The 23,918-nt window shown below is 39.3% G+C and overlaps 3 protein-coding genes across 3 annotated transcripts; all 3 read right to left on the bottom strand.

The window, feature by feature from the left end:
* Positions 1-3,919: 3,919 nt before the first annotated feature.
* LOC6582885 (chitin synthase chs-2) lies at positions 3,920-13,300 on the bottom strand. Its single transcript, XM_002008532.3, has 10 exons — positions 13,238-13,300; positions 12,900-13,138; positions 12,661-12,830; positions 12,446-12,572; positions 12,107-12,313; positions 9,356-9,531; positions 8,711-9,271; positions 7,716-7,965; positions 5,317-6,546; positions 3,920-5,237 (listed from the first exon to the last, which is right to left on the bottom strand). Exons 1-10 carry the CDS (start codon positions 13,276-13,278, stop codon positions 4,084-4,086), a joined length of 4,155 nt encoding a protein of 1,384 aa, XP_002008568.1. The 5' UTR covers positions 13,279-13,300; the 3' UTR covers positions 3,920-4,083.
* Positions 13,301-15,791: 2,491 nt separating this feature from the next.
* On the bottom strand, positions 15,792-19,308 carry LOC6582884 (organic cation transporter protein). The gene is made up of 6 exons (XM_002008531.4): positions 18,779-19,308; positions 18,415-18,661; positions 17,198-17,301; positions 16,356-17,125; positions 16,107-16,288; positions 15,792-16,050 (listed from the first exon to the last, which is right to left on the bottom strand). The coding sequence occupies exons 1-6, from the start codon at positions 19,030-19,032 to the stop codon at positions 15,847-15,849; spliced, it is 1,761 nt and encodes a 586-aa protein (XP_002008567.1). The 5' UTR covers positions 19,033-19,308; the 3' UTR covers positions 15,792-15,846.
* Positions 19,309-21,233: 1,925 nt separating this feature from the next.
* On the bottom strand, positions 21,234-23,801 carry LOC6582883 (solute carrier family 22 member 7). Its single transcript, XM_002008530.3, has 6 exons — positions 23,556-23,801; positions 23,291-23,504; positions 23,001-23,104; positions 21,796-22,571; positions 21,550-21,731; positions 21,234-21,497 (listed from the first exon to the last, which is right to left on the bottom strand). The coding sequence occupies exons 1-6, from the start codon at positions 23,762-23,764 to the stop codon at positions 21,318-21,320; spliced, it is 1,665 nt and encodes a 554-aa protein (XP_002008566.1). The 5' UTR covers positions 23,765-23,801; the 3' UTR covers positions 21,234-21,317.
* Positions 23,802-23,918: the final 117 nt, after the last annotated feature.

Genomic DNA, 23,918 nt, shown 5'->3' with positions numbered 1-23,918 from the left:
CATGGGAGGAGAACTGGCCACTTATCAGAGCATTCAGTGTTTGCCTAGAGCAGTTGTTGTTGCTGCCTTATTGCATGCGTGTGTGCTGCATAATATTGAATAATTGAAGCCAGCAAATTATGTTTCAATTAGGCGAGAAATACGAGCAGCAGCAGGGCCACTGCCAAATAGTTGCCAACTTGGCTGCTCGAATGTTGTGTGTGGCAGATAAACATATTATAAGATACTTAATGTTTATTTAAGGAGATTAGTTCGGATAGAATATGTAGATAACTGGCTGAAAGTATTTGATTTTATTAGAGACTTAGAAAGGCTTAAAACTATATGTTCATAAGTACATAAATGCTTTTACAGCAAATTTGTTTGCATATTCGAGGCATGCTTATCTCTATAATCTGAATTTAATGTTAAATCACTTCATAAATTTTGATTAAATGAATATTAACAAATTAATGTGCGCACTCCACCCAAAGTGACCTTATTAGCTGATATACCAAATATGTATGTGTGTATTAATATATATTATTAATAAAATCAAATTCAATTAGTAAATCGAAAACTTTTATTCTGATATTGGACAACATAAATGAAAGGCGGAATGGGAGACCATGAAAATAAATATGTATTATTCATAATATATTTTTGAAGAAAAGGACTATTAATTTGTAGGAATGTCTCCTTGAGATAGTTGAGAGTTCAAGGAGAGCTCATCATAGCACACGAAAACTCTTGAAACGAAGTCCAATACTTATTAATTCTTATTTATTTATTTATAAATATTTATTATTAATATATATAAACAAATCTGCAAAGCAACTCAAAACCAAATTAATTTTACTTATTCAATGATTAAATACCATAATTCAGGGAAAAAAATTGGCTGCTCATTTATTAAGCTTTCATTGCAGATATTAACAACTGCAGCAGCCCATTCAAAGCTCTTAAGCTCCGTGAATTTCAGGCTCAGGTATGCTTAGAGTTTAAACTTTACCATTTCATGAATTTAGTTTGAACATAAATAGGTTCGGTTGACTGATCAAAAAGACCTTAAAGGCTTTTTATTAAAAGCAATAGCTCCTTACTTTACATAATACTGATTTCAAGTCTCTAGCATCAAATATTACCATAAATTATGGCAGTTATATGTAAGAGCTAAAGCAATTCTCAATTTTCCTGAGCGAAGCAAAGAAATGTAAAGAAATTGTATTCCTCAAGACGAACGAAAAAGCATTTGCCAAATTGCAAGTCTCAATGCTTAGGACTGACAGAAGGACAGACGAGCTATAACATATCTCCCTCTATCTCTTTTTCTCTTCCTCTCTCTTCAGTGCGTGAACTTGATACGTGATTAGGAACAAACGAATGCTATGAAAACTACATGGCTCGGCATTCCAGAGAATTTTATTTATTTTATTTACTAGTTATATCACACACAAACAGTAAAGAATTCTATCCAAAGATGTATGAGATACTTTAACATATTCCTACATAAACAAATTTATGCACAAATAAAAAATACCCTTTGAGTTTCACATGGAGAAAAAAGGCCGAAAAACTTTAATTGTAAAATAAAATATAAAATTTTACTATATTATAAATAATAAATTGTGAAATTTAAGCGACATCAACAAGAGAAGCGCCCAATTTTGTGTTTGTTTTTTGTCAGTGAAAAACGAAAGCTTAATTAAGTCACAAAAATGCGAGAGTTGTTTATTCACAGTGAGAGGGAGGCGTGAGGAGGGCGGTCAGATAGGCAATGCAGCACAACAGGATAACGGGGCAACAAAAAGGCGAGCAATTGCTTGGACAACAGGACACCGTGGATAATCAGGGCACATTGTGCACAAATATCCTGCAGCTTTCATTTAATTATTTTTGCAAACAACAAAAGTTGGAGCAGACGCTGCTGGCCAGCAACAATTGCCAACTCTGAGTTATTATTTTCATAATTAAATGACATTTAAAATATAAAATATATAGTATGAGAATTGTTTTGCTCTTGTTGCTGTTGCTGTTGCTGTCGTTGTCGTTTCCTTGTTGGCAATTGCAAATGCACAGGAAACCCATAAAATACAATAACAACACCAACAACCCAACCAGAGCCGAGCCGGGGTGACTGCCTGAGGTCAGATAAGTGCAAAATTATGTAGCCGCCTGCCGGTTGCATAGTTGTTAGCTCTACTGTAGCAGCACCGCCAGCAAAATAATAGAAAGCAAAGTTTTTTGTATCGAATTTTATATTTTACGGCCCGATGCCATTTCCGTGCTACTTTGTTTTATGTTCACGTTTTTTTCTGCACCAGAAAGTGGGCTACATAAATCTGGTGAAAAACATGGATTTATATGCCAGTGGCTATAGAAACCAATATTAAGCATACGCCGTGTGGACCAAGCCACAAGTAAAAGCCAACTCTTTGGGCTTTTCTTTGCCAGCAAACAATGGCCAAGAGTCGAAACGTTTTTTGGCATCCGGCCAATAATTCACATTTGACGATTCTTTACAACAATTGCGCTCATTTCGTGTTCGCTCGACAAGGGTAAAAACTCATCGAAGTTTGAAATTGTTTGCATTTTATGAATGCCAAATGCTAGCCTCACTGCAACTGACTGGACTTTGTGTGGACTTTCCGGGCAGGCCAGGTAATTGGTGCAGCCCAAGGCTCATCAATATTCCATGTTTTCTGCATATATTGCCAGATTCGTAGCTGCTCGCAAGCGCAGCGATCCAATTCGATTCGATATTCTCATATTTTTTGCTCGTGCTAAAAACTTTTGGTAAGCATCAAATTTATTTCTTCATTTAGTTTATTGCACAAATTTATACTGTTGGAAATTGTTTTTAATTGCATTCGAATCTCTCTTGTTATTGTTTCTCAGTTAGAGTTTTAATTACTTTAGCAGAAAGTGCTTAAGACTCTCTCAAGTTCGGCGGAGAGCATGAAAAATGTCTCTGCACAGTTTGGTGCAGAGTGTCTAGAGTTTTTGCTTTAGCTATGATTTTTTAAGGATGATATATAAAAATATATTTAAATATATTTACAAATTTATTTTGACTTTTACTTTTTTTTATTTATTTTTTTTTTTTTATTAACTTCTTTTAAAAATGTAAATGAATTTTTTATTATTTATATGTCTTTTTTTTTTAGGCCAAGTAAGGCATATATTTATCTTTATTTTTATTTTATTTTTTATTTATTTTATTAATTCATAAATTTTTTATTTTTATTTATTTATTTTTTATTTATATACATTAACATATAACATTAATTATTGTTTTATTTAATATTTTACTTCTTCAATTTTTTATTATTTTTTATTTTTTTAATGAAGAGTATCCCTAGCTCAGTCAGCTTTCAACTCTCACCTTATCATCTTCTCTTCAGCCTAATCCGTTCCACTCCCTTATTCGGTCAACTTATGCAATTTTATCAGCAGCATTTCCTTGCCAACCTCTCATCGACTTTTAAGTAACCTGCACAACTGCTTTGCCTCTGCCACAATCCAATCTCCTCTTTGGTAAAGTAGAATTTAACTTTCTTTTCCTTTTGCGCGCATAGAAAAAGGTAGAATATTCACTTATAAAACACTTAGGCCAACACCTAAATGCAACACCCACACACACACCCACATACACACACACACACCCACATACACTCAAACTCTCTCGCATATGCAGAAGGTAGTAAAAAGTTGCGCATTGCAGCAGAAACTTCATCAAATCCGAGCTAATCACACTTTGATTTGCATTTTACAGCCAGAGGGGCGAACTGAACAGAAAGCGCAGCCATGGAGCACTTAACTCTAAGCATCGCCGCGACATTGATGAATGACGCCAGTCACCCAACCAAACCAGTACCACCCACCACCCACCGCCCACCTAGTCTTGTAATTATGCTAATGAGTCGTAAGACGTTCTGGAAGTAAGCTTCGCTGACTGCCATTCGGATTAAATGCAATTAATTATATTTTTTTCATTTGCTGCCGCAAGGACTTTTCGTTTTAGGCTACATATAGATAGATATACATATACTGGTAAATGGTTTATATAGTTTGCAGATTCAGTTTTGGTAATACTTGGGGTATTCAGAACTCGGAGTGCTCAAGCGCGGCATTGTCATAGACCTGCATGCTCGCATTGCTGAAGCTCACCTTTTTCGCATTCACCACCAGCGGCGGTCGCTTGCCCGTTTTCGGCGTGGGCGTGCCCCCGGGCGTGGCAGCTGCATTCACCTTGGCCACGGAGCGCCGCTCCTGGAAGAGCTTAATGGACTTGCGACTCAGTGGCAGATTCTTCATGTTCAGCTCATCCTCGCCGAAGAAGCGCTTCTCGAAGTTGCGCACCAAATCGCTGTAGTCGCTGTGCTGCTTGTTGCGCGTCTCGTGCAGCCTGAAGATAGTCTGGCGACGTGCGAAGCTCTCGCGATGGCCGTCGTCCTGGCCCAGCTCCAGCTCATCGTAGTGATGCGCATCCACGTCGTCGTCATCGTCCAGCCGCTTGGGGCGCTGCAGCCTGCGCGCAATGTGCACGGCGCTGCCATTCAGCTCGAGGGCAGCATCCTCGTCGCTCAGCTGGCCATTGGAGCGGAACCAGTCGAGCTGCGTCGTCGCCAGCAGCTGCGACATGGTGGCAAAGCGATGGAAGAACATGGCTATGAATTGAATGATCAAAATGAAGCCGAAGAAGATGACGAAGCACAGGCCAATGGGGTCCAGTTCCTTGTACTGGCGATAGATGCCCACCTGGTGGTTGTCCCGGTCGAAGGAGACATAGTCTGTCGGATCAATGGGCCACTTCAGGTGCAGATAGTCCTTCTTCAGCTGCAGCAGAAACACGATCAGCACGAAAATGGCATTGACCATGACAAAGGCGAAGGCGATCATGTTGCGCAGCTCCTTCAGGTCATCGGCCATGGCCTGCTTCTGCTCCTTGCTCAGCTCCAGCGGCTTCAGGTATTGCCTGATCACATCCTTCCAGAAGCGCTGCTCCAGCAGCGACACCTCACCCAGCTCCGAGTCAATCAGCAGCGGATCATTCAGCCAACCAGGCAGGCAATTGTCCGGATCATCGGGCGAGCTGTCGTCGTCGTCCCGCAGCACAGGCGCCTCTCGAGTGCCCCAGCTAACATCGTTCATATTGAACACCGAGTAGATCATGAGCAGCATGTACATCGAGGGTATTGTGATGTAGTAGATGACGCCACACAGCAGCGCCCAGAACTCCTGCGGATGCATGAGGCCTGCCGAGGGAAGAGACGAGCTTTGAGTAAAGGAAAAAGCAAGACGAGGCTGCCACGCCTCCTTCTGCCTGTCACATACCTGCAATGGTAATTTGTACCGCAACGAGAAGGAAGAAGAGCGAAGCTGGCGCCAGTGGACCGTCCTCCAGCATTTGCACGATGATGCCAATGAGCACGGCCATCATGACCAGGCAGTAGATGGAGCTGATCACGAATGCAATGAGCAGCTGGAACTTCTGCTTCAAGTAGACGCAGCTCAGCACAAATATCAGTATGGGAAAGAAGTTCCACAGGAAGGCCGTCCAGATGTTGATGGTGAAGACAGCAACCAGAGCGCCGACCATCATCAGGAATATGGTGCCGGGACCGAGAACAGTGCCAATCATGAGCATGGCCTGGTACATGATGTACAGCGTCGATATGGAGTTGTTCTTCTTGACCACCGTGCTGGCATCGGCGAGTATATCGAAGATATTGGCTATGGTCGAGGGCACCCAGCGTCGGCGCTGATTGTAGAACTCGTTGAAGTACTCCGGCGAGTGGGTGAACGCATCGGAGGCGGCGCAGTACTCGACGCGTGAGCCCTGCTTCAGCAGCAGAGTGCAGAGCCAGCGGTCCTCGCCCTGATCGTATTGCACCATCTTCATGGGCTCCGAGCTAACCAGCGTATAGCGCTTCATCACACTGTTCTCCATTAGGGCGCTCGCCCGAAACAGGCTGAAGCAGCCCGGACTGCACAGCACACAGCCAATTACATGCTCGGTGGCCTTCTGCAGCCAGTGTCCGATGGCGTACTCGAATTTCTGATACCACACCATCGGACCACGGCCCACCGGATGAATGCGTCCGCAGGCGGCGCCCAGCTCGTCGATTGCCTTCATACGGTCAATGAGCAGCTGCACGGCCCGTGGTTGAAAATCGATATCGCCGTCCAGCGCCAGCAGGAACGTGTTCTCCGCTATGACGGCCTTGCGACGCGCCGACAGCTTCTCCGTTTCCATGATGCGAAAGCCCAGCAGGTAGTACATGTACATGACCTGCGACCAGCGCTTCTTGTGCCTTATCTTGTCCTTGTTCTTCAGGTGCGCCACCATCTTGGTGCGGCCGGGCAGTGTCCACACCAGACGTCCGCCGTACGGCGTCTCGATCTTCAGCGGCGGCTTGATTCTGATGTTCACGCCGTAGATCTCGAAGGCCGCCTTGTCGATGGTGCGCATCAGAGTCTTCACGTACTCATTCAGTGGCGGATTCCGCTTGTTCTGGCATTGCTTATCGTCCAGCACGAAGGCGTCATCGAAGAAAATATTGGCTACCGGCGAGAGTTAGAGCGTGTTAATAGCCGTAAGTCAACCGAATTTATATCCGGGCATATACTACACTACTATACCCCCTCTTGGCTGGGCGCCATTTTGGCTGGCGTAGTCGGAAATGAAGTCGCCAAATGCTATAAATATCAACAAATATGCACAGCTGCCGCCTGCCGCCTGCCGCCTGCCGCCTGCCGTTCCAGCTGTATTTGACTTGCTGCAAGCTCAAATTTTGGCAGGGCAAAGCCAATGCAAATAGATTCGCCGTATGCATATCAATGCATGGCAGCACTGTCAGCCAGCCTGCCAGCGACAGCCGAGCACTCCCGCTGCTGATTCGTTTTACTTATGCAAATAAATTGTTTCTTTTTATACCCTGCCATGCCAGTGAGTGGAGTATATTGGTTTTCGTCTTGCTGCCCTTTCGTCAGTCCCTGTGGTAGAGACTTGCAATTTTAAATATATATACATATATACTAAATATATATATCATGGGTATCCTGGTCTGTTAAGGTTTCATAATATTCCTGATACGCCCACTGAAACTGTTGTAAATCGGAAAATGCGTTTTCCAGTATATCAGACACTGCCCCATTATTTAAAGCTCTAAAAGTTGATATTCACTTTGAAAGATCTAGATCAAAAATATTTTGGAATAATTTATAGAAATGAAAGACCACAATAAAACCTAATATCTTCTAATGCCTATGAGCTGTTATTGAAAAAAATTAGATTATTCAGTTAATTTACTGTTGAGCTCATTTATAAATGAGGCGGTGCGGCAATTTGTAAAATACCCTGAAATTTACGAACTTTTGCCGCTTAAGCTAAACAATTATACGATTTAGTTATTATAGATTCCTTCTACGAACCGGTTAAAAATAATATATCTAAGCCCATAAGGAGCATTGCCAACCTTAATGCTCTTTAATGCTCTGCACAGATTCTATTAACCTGTTACCATTAATGGAAGGGAAATTATCAATTTGAAAGACCCTTAAAATATAGTAGATCTCCACTGTGAGCAAGGCGAATGCAATTATATATAAATAGATAAATAAATAAATCGTGAATGAGTATTCAGCAGTCAGTATCACCCGACTGCCATGCTCTTGCTTGTTTTTGGTAAGAATAGAGCGCGCTGCACTTGACACTTGACGCATTTACATACTTTCCAATTCATAGTATTCGTCATCCGCTTTGCCGCCGTTTAGATGCGTTTTCGCCATTCGCCTGGCGCATTGATCCTCATCCAAGCGTACAATTGATTTCAGGAATTCCATCATCTCCTCCTCGGTCTCGTGCCACATTGTGGCGCAGACAATCAGTTGCGGTATTTTGTCCTGCTCCTGTATATCGCGGCTGGCATTGATGTCGGCAGCCAATGCCACAATTGGATCTCTGGGCGTTGTCAAATCGCTCTGCAATGGAAACATATATGAGAATATTTATAGGGCTGCCAGAGAGAAGTTGACTTAACGCATTTGCCGGCTTCCAATTTAGCTGGCTGTCGAAATTATAATCTTGAAAATCAACATCTACGCTTTGGCTTTTAATTAGTTTTGCGTATTTCTGTTATGCTTTTTGGGGCACCGCACGCCAGACCAAAATTTGTAGCACATTTAATTAAGTTTACAACTACGAAAATTTTTACTACAAATGCATATGTTTACATGTGCGTGAATGTATGTGTGTATGTGTCGTGTGTGTTGTGAAAGGGAAAGGTACACACACACACACACACAGACACATGCAGACATACACACAGAACTTTACAGTTTCCCCGTCATTTAACTTAATTACATTGCCTAACAGTTGAAGCGCAAACACGACACAGTCAAAAAGTCCTGCTACATACATATATACACATAGTATACATATGTATATACATATATAAATATTTATGTATATACATGCAAGTTGGCAAGGGCCAAAGGTTAAAGTCAAGCAAGCCTGTCAACGCCTACGGCTCGACTAAGTGATTGATGCTCGCGCCTGATTAAAAGAATTCATTAGCACAAAAATGCAAATCACATTTGAATGCGTTAAGCTCAATTAGTTGGAATATTATTATTATTATTATTCTATATGTAAATACCCAAGAGCTCATCAATTATGCTGCATGTGATTAAATATTAAGCGAGTGTAAGTGTAGCAGCTACCTACCCGTATGGTCAGATACTCGTCGCTCCAGTCGAGTATGCGACGATTCATCATGGAGCACTGATCCACCAGGAGGCCGCAGTACCAGGGGCACACGTACAGCTTCTCGGTGGGCGCGTTCTTGTCATTTCTGGGCTGCCATATGTGCAGACATGTCCAGATTTGCGCCAGCCACCAGAGGGGCCACAGCCAGAGGGCATACTCGAGGCACAGTGCGCCCAGCTGGCCCAGCTCCGGGCCCAGTGGCTGCAGCGTCAGGTAATCCGGCATCAGGCCGTGCAGCGAACACAAATCGCTGGCGCGCATCTGGGCCAGCCAGGTGGCCGCAGCGACGGTCACCGGGGCAGCCAGGTTGAGCGGCAGCGCATAGCTGAACTGCTGAATCTTAATCTTGCAGGCGAACTTCCCGAAAATGTGGCACAAATAGGCGGCGGCCACCTGCAGCAGCAATGCATAGAGCACGGCTCGGCTATTCGACTGCAGCTTGTACTGGGCGAGTCGCGTGGGCGTGATGGATGTGCTGCCGTTGGCCAAATGTACCGTATCCAGCAAGCCATCCGTGTACTGGAATGGAATGTCAACAAGGGGGCAAGGAGTCACACTCTAGCTGAACGCCAGCGTATCTGCTGCCTAATGAGCTGCACCTACCGTCACGGTTATGGAATGCGGCTGCCACGCCTCGAGGAACAGCGTGAAATACTCGACAAAGCTCTCGCCGTGCAATAGAAAACCCATCAGGCCGAAAACCACAATTTTCAGTGGTGCCAAATAGAGGTAGATGTGATAGCGCGAGCGAGTGCAGCGTATGTTCCGAATAATGTAGGCTAGAAAATAATATAAATAATGAACTAGTAGGTGGAGTAAAATACATAAATATAAAAAATATATAAAATAATTACTTTATACAAATAAACATTAATACAAATATTATATTTGTGTGAGTAGAAAAAAATAAGAATAAATAATAATAATAATTTAAGTTCAATGACTATAAATTTGTGTAAGTAAAAAAAAAAATAAAAATAAATAATAATAATAATAATTTAAGTTCAATGACTATAAATTTCATTATTATAAATATATTATAACTAACATATTTTCGAAATAAATAAAATAATTATATATGTACATTAACATTACTCCCCTAAAGAATATAAAAAAAATAAAAGAAAATTGAGTTAAAAAATTATTAGTACAGTTATGAAATGAATATTAGATAAATTGTATAAATAAATAGTAATATGACATGCATTAAATATATATTTTTTGACAATATACAAAATAATATACGTATACGTAATACGTATTACATAATATTTAGATATTCATATAGTTCATATGTAAAATATATATTATAAAAAAATAATAAAATTTAAAAATATTATTATAAAATAAATTTAAGCGCAACAAAAACAGAAAATTAATAAAAATATTGTATATAATATATATATATACAATGGAGGACAAAAGTATTTTGACAACACATTGTAAAAACTATAACCGCTTATTTCTGCGTGCTGAGAGAAGTAACGGTACCCATTATATTTTTTAGAGAGAGCAAACATACTAGGCTTCAAGTGACCAAAATATTGCATTGATGACATGACTCATTATTTTTCTATAATTATTTGCATGGCGGGTTATCATTATTTGGATGGACAAAAGTATTTTGACATTCCCTTTCAAATTCATTTTCGGTAATTTGCTTGATTTAAAAATACATATTTTTTTTTTTTAAGTTATTTTTTGTGTCCTCTTTAATAATAGCCATTAGTTGATCATAGTTTTCGGTAAATTATGGGCAAACAACGTGGTTAAGTGAAATCTTTAAAAAATCAATCGGTCACAAAGAATAATGCAGGTATTTCCGTGGAAATGCTTACAAGCATATAAAATGCACCTCTATGATCAATTTACTATCAAATTAGCAAAAAATAGAAAACTGATTCACTCAAACAAAAAGGCCAGATCGGGAAAATCATTCCAAAAAACCTGTAGAAGGCCGCATCATAATGACAAATCTTAAAGAAAATGTGCGGATTTTCCTAAAAGTCATGTCGATCATACTCAAAAATAATCATAAATTATCAATAAGCAGAAAAACTATCACAAGTCGGCGAAAGAAGGCCAATTTTTCTACGTTATAGATCTTCCAATACCCTTAATATCACTATAAAATAAACTAAAAAGGTAACTATTTGCTAAAAACTTCTTAGCCAGGCCGCAATTATTCTGGGGAAAAGTATTATGGATGGACGATAGTGCCTTTGTGTATCATGGATAAAAAAAAAGCGATTTATAGCAGGTTGCCAAAAAATATTCGCAAAAAAAGAGTGCTATGTACGAACGGGTGTCACATGGTGAAGAATCGGTAATGCTCTGCGGGCTCACATGTGTCAATAGCCTCTCCAATTTGATATTAATTAATTGAAAAATGAACAAGGATAATTATTTACGTGTCCTGAATGACCACTCATCGAATTCCGGTTACCACCTCATTGGAAAATCATGTATACTGCAGCAGGACAATGATCCATGCCACAAGGTCTATATTATAATTCAATTTTCGGGGAATATTGAAGTCAATACATTAGATTGGCCACCTCAGGGTCCTGATCTCAATATTATAGAGAATGTGTGGGCTTATGCAAATGTAAAACGTAGCTTAGACTTATCAAATCCGCCCAAGGAGAGGGATTACTGAGGTTTGAGGACTTTAGCAGGATTTTTCAATAGAAACATTACAAAATTTGGTTAAATCGATCCCTAAACGCTTGCAGATGTTTAAGGAGGGTTTAATTCTTATACATATTTTTCTTACTATCATCATTGTTAAGTTTTTGTCTCACTTTATTTAATAAATATTAATGTCAAAATACTTTTGTCCACCCAAATAATGATAATCCGCCATGCAAATAATTATAGAAAAATAATACGTCATGTCATCAATGCAATATTTTTGTCACTTAAAGCCTAGTATGTTTGCTCTCTCTAAAAAATATAATGGGTACCGTTACTTCTCTCAGCACGCAGAAATAAGAGGTTATAGTTTTTACAATGTGTTGTCAAAATACTTTTGTCCTCCATTGTATATATATTATTATATTATATTTTTTTTTTAAATATATATAAATATCGTTAAAATGTAGTATCTAAATGTGTATATAGTAAAAAAATAAATAATAAAATATATAAATAAAATGCCTAAAATTAAATAAATAAAAATAATTAAGTAAAATATAATAAATTAAAAAACAGCGCTAATTTAAAAATATTTCTATAAAAGCAATAATTTAATTGATATATTAAACATTATATAAATACAAAATATATCAATCGCAAGCACTTCCCTCATATCTTGCCCCACTGTGCGCTGACTCAGTTAGCGAGTTCACTCACCTATTGCCTCGTGTGTATTGGCAAAGTTCTCCCACCAGCGGAACGAAACCAATAGCAGTGGAATGGCCAGCAGCTGGACCTCCAGCTGAGTGGACATGGCCGGCCAGATGAGGAAGGCGCTGCCCAGGGCCACAATGGCCAATATGGAGACGCCGTAGACAAGCATATCCGCAGATTTCCATTGCAAACGTGTGCCCGTCAACAGGTCTGAGACAAAATGTTAAGCAAAGCACGAATGGCAATCAATTTAATTGCTGTCAGGCAATCAGATAAGATGCTAGATGCGAGATGGAAGATGCGAGCTGGAAGATGGTAGTCATTAGATGTGTTAGCACTCACTGAGCAGCGCCGGTATGAAGCACACACAGCAGCCGAGCATCGCTCCACGCGTCACATCCAGGTGCGGCAGCACGGTAAAAGTGAACAGGGCCAGGCCGATGACGTGCAGCAGTTCAAACAGAGTGACCTGATTAGCGGCAACAACAACAACAACAGCAACAATTGTAGCACTTACTTTACGCTTGTCAGTGTTTAGACTAGAATAGATTACTCACGAGCGCCACTTCCAGGCCGCTGGGTCGCTTCTCACGCTTGAACATGGAGATGCGCAGAGCGCGCAGAAAGGTGAACAGCTCGGGGGCAGCAAAGGCAAAGATCAGGGCCCAGACCCAAGCAATTTGTTCCAGCTTGCTGCGCACAGCCAGCACCTGGCCATCGAGCAGAACTGCATGCAGAGGCACAGAGACAGAGATAAAGGGCTTATTCCATAGAGCTTCCTCTAGCCTTTACTTACGGTATTTCGTGCACACTCGCACCACTGTATCGCCATTCGTATTGCCGGCCATGTAGAGATAAATCAGATTGGCCGTCACACTGGAGGCCAGGATCACGGCAAACACCAGCAGATAGACGAAGAGCTTGAAGAGCTTGAGGAAGAACTGCAACTTCTTCCAGTAGGCATCGGAGCCGCTTGTGCGCTTCGCTGGCGGATCTTGGAATGAATCCCACAACGGTGGCTTATCGCGCACTTTGCTGCGAATAAAAGTCGATTTTATTAGCAATTATCGTATTAATTGCCTCATTTTTGTTTTTGCTTTTCTGTTTGTCTGTTTTGCCCGAATTGCAACGAACCGACTGCGCATAAAGTAGTTGCTCTCGTAGTCCGCACTCATGTCCGCCAGCGATCGTTCACGTTCTCCAACTGACTCGCAAGCGCAACCTGAACAGGTTACAAGTCGTCGATATCATCGATGTGCGTAAGTTGACAGCATGTCAACAAGCCGCGTCCGATAAGGCCCATTGGCACGAAGACCTCTGGCTGCCTCTGCCACGTTCTCATCGAATTCGCCCATTAAATGGCACTCTATGAACTCTGCAAATACCTGGGCAATCTTGTAAAGCCCCAGCCGACATTTGAGGTGTGTTCGGCCAAGGTTACTTCATCTAGTTTATGATCTTCGATAATTCAATTGACGCACCTCGTGCAAATTTTGTAAAGGCCGCAGCTCCAGCTCTATCAATGATAACAGTGCTCAGCGGAAGTAGCTGGCCTCTGCTTGAGAGTTATCTATGAAATCAATTCGCTAATAGAAAATTACAAGTGTAGTCAAATCAATCTAATGATTAGGCAGTTAAGAGTGTGTCTATATACTATAGGCAATCGATTTACTTGAAGCTTCACTAATTATTAACAATGAAAATGCATTGAGTTAATTAACATTGACCCATTCCTCGTGGCGCAGATTGGAAGGTTTAGCAATAACAACCAAAAACAATTGAAGTTTTGTTTGTGGTTTTTGTTTATAAGTACACATATATTATTTTTACATTTTTAATTTTATTTCGTTTTATTTTTAAAACGATGAATTTTTACAATTTGGTGTCGTATTATTTTGTAAATTAATTTCATAAATTTTATTAAATTAGAACAAGCTCAGAGATATATTATTTAATTTTAGAATTATTACAGTTCTCTAGCAGCACTCAAACTGATTTAATTTAATAATTTTTTTTTTTTTTTTATGTTAATAAATCAAAATATCAACAAGTAAGAACGTTGCAGTCGGGCGTTACCGACTGCGGAATACTCATTCACATCCCATCAACAATTTAGTAGTTAAGTTTTGCTCTAATACTGTAGATTATACAGGTTTTTCCGATTTGCCACGCCCCAACTGGGCGTAGACACCTCATTTTTGATCAGTTTTTAGAAAGAGATAACGGTACCCTAACTGCAAAGTTTGAATGCTTAACCTCATAAAATGTGAAAATTACAGGGTATTTTTCGATATGCCACGCCTCTCAGGAGGCGTAAAAATTATTTTTGGGGAATCGATAGAGGAGGCTACCAATAACTCAACTATCCGAATTTGAAGCTTCTAGCTATTATACTTTAGGAGATATAAACTTTTGTGGTTTGCCACGCCCCCTGTGGGCGGACATATATCCGACAAAACTTTTTGGTCTTGGGTGATCAGTCCGAGTATATATACAAAATTTGAGGTCTCTGCCATCAGTAGTGTCCAAAATATAGGAGAATTTAAAAAATCACTATATCTTCAGGTCCGATTTGCCACGCCCCCAATGGGCATAGACTTATAATTTTATCTTTAGACTTTATAGAGTCATACCATTAGCTGACGTGCAAAATTTCAGCATTCTAGGTTTACAACTTTAGGAGATACAGTTTTATCCGATTTGCCACGCCCCCAATGGGCGTAGATATATCCGCCTTAGCTCGTGATCTTGGGTGGTCAACGCAGACCTACATACCAAATTTCAGCTTTCTAGCTTTTTAACTAACATGATTTCTGGTATATTGGAAAATTTTAACACTTTATAAATCGGAGATATACACGAGTATGTGTTCCAAATTTCAAGTCTCTAGCTTCAATAGCGCCGAAATAGATTGCGTTCATACGGACAGACGGACAGACGGACGGACAGCAAGACGGACATTGCACAAAACCAATATACTGATTCACTTTCGTGAATGAGTATAAAAATGATTTTTTTTATTGAAACGCACTTAAAGGCTCAGCAAATCGATGAAAAACTATAGCATACTTTCGGCAGCTGCAAAATGGTTTGTAGACCGGCTAATCCAACTCAACTACCTCACTAGCCAATAGATGGCGCTGCACTGTGTTCTCACTTTTAGCAGCAAACTCGTCAATTTCAATGAAATATTTATAAAACCACACATGTAAATATTGTACAATTCTAGAGCTGAAGGCCTCTGCCGCCATAGCCATAGTACTAAGCCAGTCTATAATTTTATTATTAATAAGTTAGCTCTTAAATAAATATATAAAATACATTTATAAAACCCAGACTCATTAAATACAAACCAGATCGAAATCAGTGCCAGCTTATTTTTATTACTTAATAATTATTGTAAAATAAAAATAAACATTATTTAAATACAATAACAATACAAATAACAATCAGACTGCTTAAAATTAACAATTTAAATATTAATTACATTATAAATTCACAAAAATTATAGAAACAATAATTACTTAAACTGACTCAAAATAACATACATTCTATTTATACTTAACCTAATCAATTTACTTTAACGTTTTGATTTAGTTTGTGTTTTATACATAATTAAAAAAAGAAACGAAATACTACACAAGAATAGTCGACACTTTCACTTAATACTACGGGCAGTACAAACATATTAAAAACTCAACAAGAAATGCAATTCGCATGGACAAAACATGTAAAGTCTTTGATTAACACATTTTACTGGGCGCCACCTGCTCCTCGCTGTCCTCCGGCAAATCCGAATGCTGACGCGGTGCATCCAAGTCCCGCGCATCCTCCATTGTGGTGGGCAGCACCTTGTCGGCCGTCTCGGGAAAGCCAAGGGTCAGAAAGCCGCTGACCAGGGCGAAGGTGGCAAAGAGTATAGACGGCGCATGCTTATAGTATTTGGCCTAAAGCAAAGAGTTAGCTGAATATATTCCACCTAGAAAGCGAGCATTAGCCTTACCAGCAAAGGAGTTTGCGGCGCCAGCATAGAGCCAATGCGTCCAATCATAGAGCAAAACGAGAGCAGGCTGTTGCGCACATTTGTGGGAAAGATTTCCGAGGTAAAGAAGTACAAGATCTGAAAGCTGCACGTAATCGCCAGCTTTCCGATGAGGAACAGCGTCAAGGAGCCCGCGTAGTCATCTGAAAGAGCCAAAGGTAAGTAAGTATTTAATAAATATTTATCATATAGATATATCGATAAACTAACCCGGTCCGACTGCAGCGGAGGCGGCCATGCAGATGGCGCAGATCAGCATGGAGACGCACAGCGAATACCTGCGGCCAATGCGGTCCATGATGACCAGAGGTAGAATCAGACCGGGAATCTGCACGAAGCCGTTGAACATGAAGTTATTGTACTTGTTGCCGCCCAGATTCACCGAGTTCAGGCTCAAGCCGAGCGCAATCAGCGTGTGGGTGAACCAGCAGAAGCAGCAGTTGGCGATGCGCCAGGCGAAGAGGCGAGCAGCCTGGCTGATGGGATACTGGCTCTCGTTGGCCTGCTGCAGCTTTTGCCGGTTGCTGTTGAGCAGCTCATCCACCTGCGTCTCGGGCAGCGGCCGTTTATTGATTTCGGCCGCTCGCCTCAGCACTGCCGCGGCACGTTTCTCCTCGCCCTGGCAGAGCAGCCAGCGCACGCTCTCCGGCAGGATCCAGAGCAGGAGCACATGCAAGATGGCTGGCGCATAGAGCACTCGCAGCAGCCAGCGCCAATCCTGCACGTAGGCCGCCAAGACGCCCAGCATCGCCTCGCCGATGGAGTAGAAAATTGTGATGATCGTTGCTGCGGCGACGCGACGCTTCGGTCCGACCAGTTCGATGGCCAGCAAAAAGGCTGTGGGAAACAGCGTGCTGCCCACAGCCATGTCCAGGAACTCGAAGCACAGAAACATGGAATAGTTCGTAGACAAAGAACGTATGATGCCCATTAGCGCGCTCAGACTTCCAGCAATGGCCAGCATTGTGCGACGACCATAGCTGCAAACGTGCAAAATATATTATTTATTTGCATGGATTAGAATTATTATACATACTATATACTCTACTTACCGATCTGCGAAATAGCCACCCAGAGGTATGCCCACGAATTGACCCACATTATTTATGGTGCCCACCAGGGAGAGCTTCCACTCGTCTTGGCAAAAGATGTTGAACTGTGTAGATCAATAATGAAAGGAAAACAATCGAAATATGTAAATTAATAACTTTAAAAAAATTAAATAATATATAAATAAATAAATAAAAAATAAAAAAAAAAATTAAAAAAATAAATAAAATAATAATAATAAATAAATAAAATAACAAGAATATTCTATTTATTAAAAATAATAATAAATAGTATATTTAAAAATAAAAGATAACCAAATAATAGAACTTTTTAATTAATAAAACAATGAAAAGAAAATAATGGAAATATGTAAATTAATAACTTAAAAAAAAAAAAAACATAAAAATAAATCAAAAATAAACAAGTATAAAAAAAAATAATAATAATAAATTAACAAGAATATTCTATTTATTAAAAAATAATAGAACTTTTTGATTAATAATATAAAAATCATAATACTACTTCTATTATGAATAATCTATTAATTTCAGAAAACTATATATAATACCTTCTCATTTACTTAACAGAAAAATAAATACAAATATATTTGTTTTGTTTATTTAAATACATCAAATTAATAAGCAATAAACAAGAAATAGCAGTGCTAAATAAACTTTTAAAGAAGAGCTAAAAATACATTCAATTTTTAATCACGAATAAGCAAGAGAACTACATAGCTCAAGTCGCAGCGAAATCCCTGATTCACAGCACAAGATTAACACATAATCTATTCTATAAACACCCAAATATGATTAGATATAGTTACGAGCAAAAAATTGCTTGTCATTTGCTTTCAATTACAATTCACATATAGTAGAAGGAAACAAGGCATAAAGCACGATTCGAATACGAACAAATAGTTTTAAAAGGGAAAATAAAGGTTGATATATGCGCAAGTGATTATAAATTTAAATTTTAGGGAATTTGCTTCTAAAGTCAGGTACGCAAATTCGTCGTAGCGATATGTATATAAATTAACAATTTAAAACGATTTAAAATAAAAACAACTAACAAATTATTTTCATTCTTTCACACAGACAACACGGAAAATATAGGTATATACATATTTTACATATATTTTCAATAAAAAATATTTAAAGAGATTTTATATCTATTTGACTATAACATATAATATAATTATTGTACTTAAATGCTTTACCTCTGTGGATATGGTTCTCTCTTCATCACGGAATTTGAAATCTGTGCCGCAACTCTCCGTCTTGTTGCCAAAATATTCCTCTGAGCAAAACTCGGTTGAGGGCAAGCTAGAAGACAGAGACTGTGACTCCGGTACGCTCACATAACGACTACATGAATCCCAAGCGGAGTTCTTATACGGCACCGTAAAGTTCAGCCACGGCGCCTCATATAAACTGTCCGGACTATCACATTGTGTGATATTACACCTAAATATAATTTGAGTGTAGATAAAACAGATGTAGACAGATAAAGAGAGAAAGAGAGAGAGAGAGAGAGGGTGTTCGTGAGTGAGAGCAACATGTGGTCGGAGAGCACCGCTTTACCTCTGCACCACAGTGCTGGCGGTGAAGACGTAAGAGATCGAGAAGAAAGCGTTGAACACCATGGGCACACACAGTAAAGCATAATTTATCAACTGAAAGCGCCCGAATTGCCCAATTCGCACCAGAATGGCATCCAGTGAGTTATCTTCCTCGGCCGCCTCCACTCTCCCAGCCTCCGTCACCGACGTCGTCGGGCACTCGTTCTCGACGACAGCTGAGGCCGCGCCATTTATACTCTGCTTTTCGTCCGACATGTGCTCGATAGCGATAATCCACTTGATTTCCGTTATTTTAATCAAACATGAATAAGACGTTCACTCAGACTACTTCCGATCTACGTGGTTGAATGCACCTTTTATCTACTCGACGATTGCTAACGTTTTATTAATATGCCCTGAAGAGGAACGTGAGCTTTTTATAGCCCAAAGTTCGTATGAGAACTCCTATACTTTTGTATTCGATGGGCACACGCGTCTCGTCGCCTGGAGTGTCCGACGCTGAGCATTGCCGATCAATGACTGATCTGATGGCGTGCGACCACCACATCAACCAGTTTTTATTTTAGGCAAAACTCATTATGCACTACCCAGAGAGTTGAGCGCCTGTCGCATGTGATATGTGACACAATATAATTTTCATCAATTTTGTCTTTGTTGATAATCTAATATATATAGGTAATACATAATACATATTTAAAAAAAAAAAAAAGTGTTAAAAAGAAAATCATTTTAATCCAATATACATTATAAAAAATTATTACAAATATTTTCACAAATTTAGGCTTGAATTTTTTATTTTCTATTAATATTATCATAATAAAAATTAAAATTGTTTATAATAGAATAATATAATTTAGTATATGCTATTAATTAAAAACGGATTTTTTAATTTCTTCAAACCTATTTTTATTTGTCAAAAATAAACCACAAGTACTTAGAATATTTTATTTTTCGATTATATCATTCTGGCATATATCAAAATAAATATATATCACAATATATGTAGATATAAATATATAAATACCAATATTTACAAAAAAAATAAAATAAAAGAAAATTCATATAAATTAAACATTATTTTTAACCATACGAAAAAGCGTTCCAAAAAGTATTTTTCTTTCGGTCTTGTCCTTTGCTCTTTCGCTCTCAGTCTCTCGCTCTATCTCTCTGTCTCTCGCCATCCATCGCTAGTTGTGTGCTCTGTTTTGTTTCGCTTCTGCCTGATTACGAAACTTTACGGCATGCTTGCTACAGATACGATATTCGGCACCCGCTCTCCGTCACTTTTACTACATGCACTGCTTCAATGGGCTGCTCTTATCATAACGTTATCAGCTCGTCTGGCCGATTATATAGTTGATTGTTGTTGTTTTTGGGTTATATGCATCAAAGACTCATAAATGGCTTCAGCACCACTTGATTGATACCGTCTATACATCGTCAAATTACAATTGTTAGCAATGTGTTGTCGCCCCGCCAAAATGTCTGCTACGCAACGCAGCGCCTGCCATGATATGTAATTAAATTGCTATTTTTGCATGTACTATCATCAATAACATTAACAATTGGATTCTATAGATTCCATTACTGCTTTCAGATTTTAGATATGAAGATATGAACTAAATCACCACAATTAATCAATCAAAAATAATTTACAGTTCTCATATTGTGTATATATATTATAGTATATGATTATCAGCAGATTATGTATTTCGTTTTTATTATTTTTTTTTTTTAATATTAAATGATATATGCATGTATGATAAATCAGTGCATCAGTTTATTGATATACAAATCTGGTTCGATTGGGGAAACAGTAAACTTCGCTTCCAGTTTCTATATTAAATGATTTTTATTTACGAATATTAAATGATAAGATTAGCTAGTAATTGAATATGTATTTGGTAAGTGTATATTTATTCTAGATGGAGGGATTGTCTGACTAAAAATATAAATGGAATACCATATGGCAATTAAAAAATAAAAAATACACATTCAACTTGTGCTCGTTAATAACTCAAGTGATTTTCCCGTTTGAGCCACTTAACAAGTTTTCGACTGGTTCTATACGGCCTGCCATGCCTGATTAGTGTAAAAAAAAAACTATTTCTAATAAACAAGATACAAACGTTAGACGTAAAACATTTCTGTAGCCCATTATTATAAATAATGTTCAAGCTATCGCATTTCTGTGTTTAAAGGGTCTACTCTCAAATATATGTACCCACATATTCCTATAATTATATCTTAAATTAGACATCTCTGAATTTAGTTTTGTCTGTTTCCAACAGAAAATATTCATATTAGATGTATTACAATAGAAAAATTTGCTAACCAGTTAAGAGAAGAATGCACCAGCCAATGCGGAGCAATAAACATTTTTTTCATGGCGCCATTTACCAAAAAATATCTTGTTACAAAATTTAACTAAAATAAAAATATAAAAAAAATTTCAATTCGTCATTCTCTGACACGTTATAAAAATATAAAACAAATATTTATTGAGCCCAAACATAGCCTAGCATTGCCTCACTAACTGATTAACCAGTACTGTGTGAAGCAGATGATTTCCTCGATGAATGAATGTCTAGGGCGCAGGCCTGCTCCATGGTCGTCGGCAGAGTCTCGTTAGAGGTTTCAGGCAAGAGCATGCTTAGCACCGAGCTGGGTATGCCGAGGGCAGCGAACAGCAAGTGGGGCGTATATTTGTAATAGGATATCTAAAATAGATCCAGTTAGTAAGGCGGCAATATAGCAACGGTATGAGCTTACCAAGAGTTGAGCACTGGGCGCTAACATTGCTCCGATCCTACCGATTATGTAACAGAGGGCAAGAAGACTGCTGCGGCAGCTGGTGGGAAACAATTCGGCCGTAAAGAAAATGAGTACCATGTGGCTGCCAATGTTGGCCATTTGAGCCAGAAAGAAGAGATGCCACGACACTGTTGGATACTCTAAGAGAAACGTGGTAAGGGACTTAGAATACTATAATAATAGATTGATCATCGCAGCTCTCACCATTGATCAGTGCCACCATTAATAAAAGCGATATGGAGCAAGTGCCCAGGCACAGATTCAATGTCCAGCGGCGGCCAAGGCGATTCATCAGCAGCATGGCAAACACTACGCCGGGAAGCTTCACTAGACCCGACAAGCCGAAGTTACGATACTTATCGCCATACAATTCCATGGAGTTCATGGTCAGACCCATGGATATAAATACAATGATCAGCCAAAGCCCGCAGCACGTGGCCGTGCGATGACCGAGTGCATTGTAGATCTGACGGGCGGTGTAATGACCCCCAGCTGCACGCGTCTGGGATATCACCTTGCGGTTGTGGCGCACCATATCGCTGAGCTCCCTTTCGTTCACCTGCCGCTGATTTACGACTGCCACGTCGCGTAGAATCTCGGCCGCCTCCAGCTCCCTAGACTGGCTCAACAGCCAGCGCACACTCTCGGACATATAGCAGATGAAAAGCAGATGCAGCAGCGCCGGCGTGTAGATGACGCGCAGCAGCACGCGCCAGTTCCGTATTAGGCTGGCCAAATAGCCCAGTGCCGCCTCGGCTACGGCGTAGGTCAACGAGATGATCATGCCAAACAACACACGCTGCTTAAAGCCTACCAGCTCAACAGCCAGCAGCAGGGCAATGTAAAAGAGCGGGCTGCCCACAAACATCGACAGAAACTCAAGCAACAGAAAGCTATAGTAGCCAACGGTATGCGAGCGAGCCAGTCCTGTAATTGCGCTCAAAACACCTGCCACCACGAGCGTTGCCTTGCGTCCGTAGCTGCAAGTAGAAGATCAGATTTGATAAAAGATCAAGTTTAGATAATTAAAAAAAAATTTTTTTTTGAAAACTTTGTAAGCAAATTGTATAAATTTTATATTTAAATAATAAAAAAAAAAATTTTAAAAATATATTTTTATTTATTTAATTTTATGATTTTATATTTTTGTTTTTTATTTAATTTAATTTATTTATTTTATTTTAATTTAGTTATTTATTTTTCATTTTTATGTTTCATTTTAATTATTTTATTTTTGTTAGTTATTTTAATTTTTTTTTTTTTTTTTATTCATTTATTTGATTATTTATTTAATTTTTTTTTTTTTTTTTTCATTATTTATTTATTTAATGTGCATTCTATTAAAGAACTTAAATACAGTTATTTTTCACATTTCATATCAATTTATGATAAGGCTTTATGAAACCTACCGATCTGAAAAATAGCCGCCCATGGGCATGCCTACGATATGTGCAATGAAGCTGACTGTTCCCACCATCGAAAGCTGCCATTGATTGGAGCAGTAAATGCCAAACTGTGGGTGAAAGTTTTGAAAAACTAAAATTGTACATAAGTCACATTTTTATTATTTCACACTAATAAATATATATTATTTTATTAAATGGTTTGAATTTCAAAGTTTTGTATATTTTAATATAAACTGTTTATTATTATTTTATTAAATGATCTTTATTTCTTAGCGACTTATCGACCTACTCACCTCTGTGGCTATGCTTCCATCATCGTCCATCAATTTGTAACCCGATTCGCAGCTGACTATTTGACTGCTATTAAAAGTATCTTCATCACAGCCAACTCCAATCGATTGATATTGATTGCACTGATCCCAGTCGTCGTCGCTCCTAGGTATCGTAAAATTCAGCCAAGGCTCTATGAAGCTACTGTTTTCAGTGTCGCAGTCGCCAATGTAGCATCTGCAGTGGATTCCACGTTAATTTCATCTCAACAGGCCACGTTCTACATACCTGTGATTCGCGGTACTGGCTGTAAATATAAAGGACAATGAGTGGAAGGTGCTGCAAATGATGGGCAGGCAGAGCAGCACATAGTTGCGCATCTGAAAGCGTCCAAAGTCTCCAATCCTAACGATTATTGCTTCCAGTTGGCTGTCCTGTGTAGCAGTTGCATCTTCCTTTATTTCTCCAACTTCTGCCTCATATGCCAAGTTATCCATGCTTCGCTCGCAAGCGACTCCAGTCAACTGAATCGTTCAGCGCCTCGCTGAGCATCTCAGCCCAATATTTGAGCCGGCCTGAAGGTGGGCATCTCATAACTGATAGCTGACAGCTAATTACAATTATTTTTAATTATTTTCGGACACTCCTGCT

Source organism: Drosophila mojavensis, unplaced genomic scaffold (assembly GCF_018153725.1).
Source record: "Drosophila mojavensis isolate 15081-1352.22 unplaced genomic scaffold, ASM1815372v1 contig_74, whole genome shotgun sequence".
Classification (NCBI taxonomy): Eukaryota; Metazoa; Arthropoda; class Insecta; order Diptera; family Drosophilidae; genus Drosophila; species Drosophila mojavensis.
The sequence above is the reverse complement of the archived record's forward strand: the minus strand, read 5'-3'. Positions and strand labels throughout refer to the sequence as shown.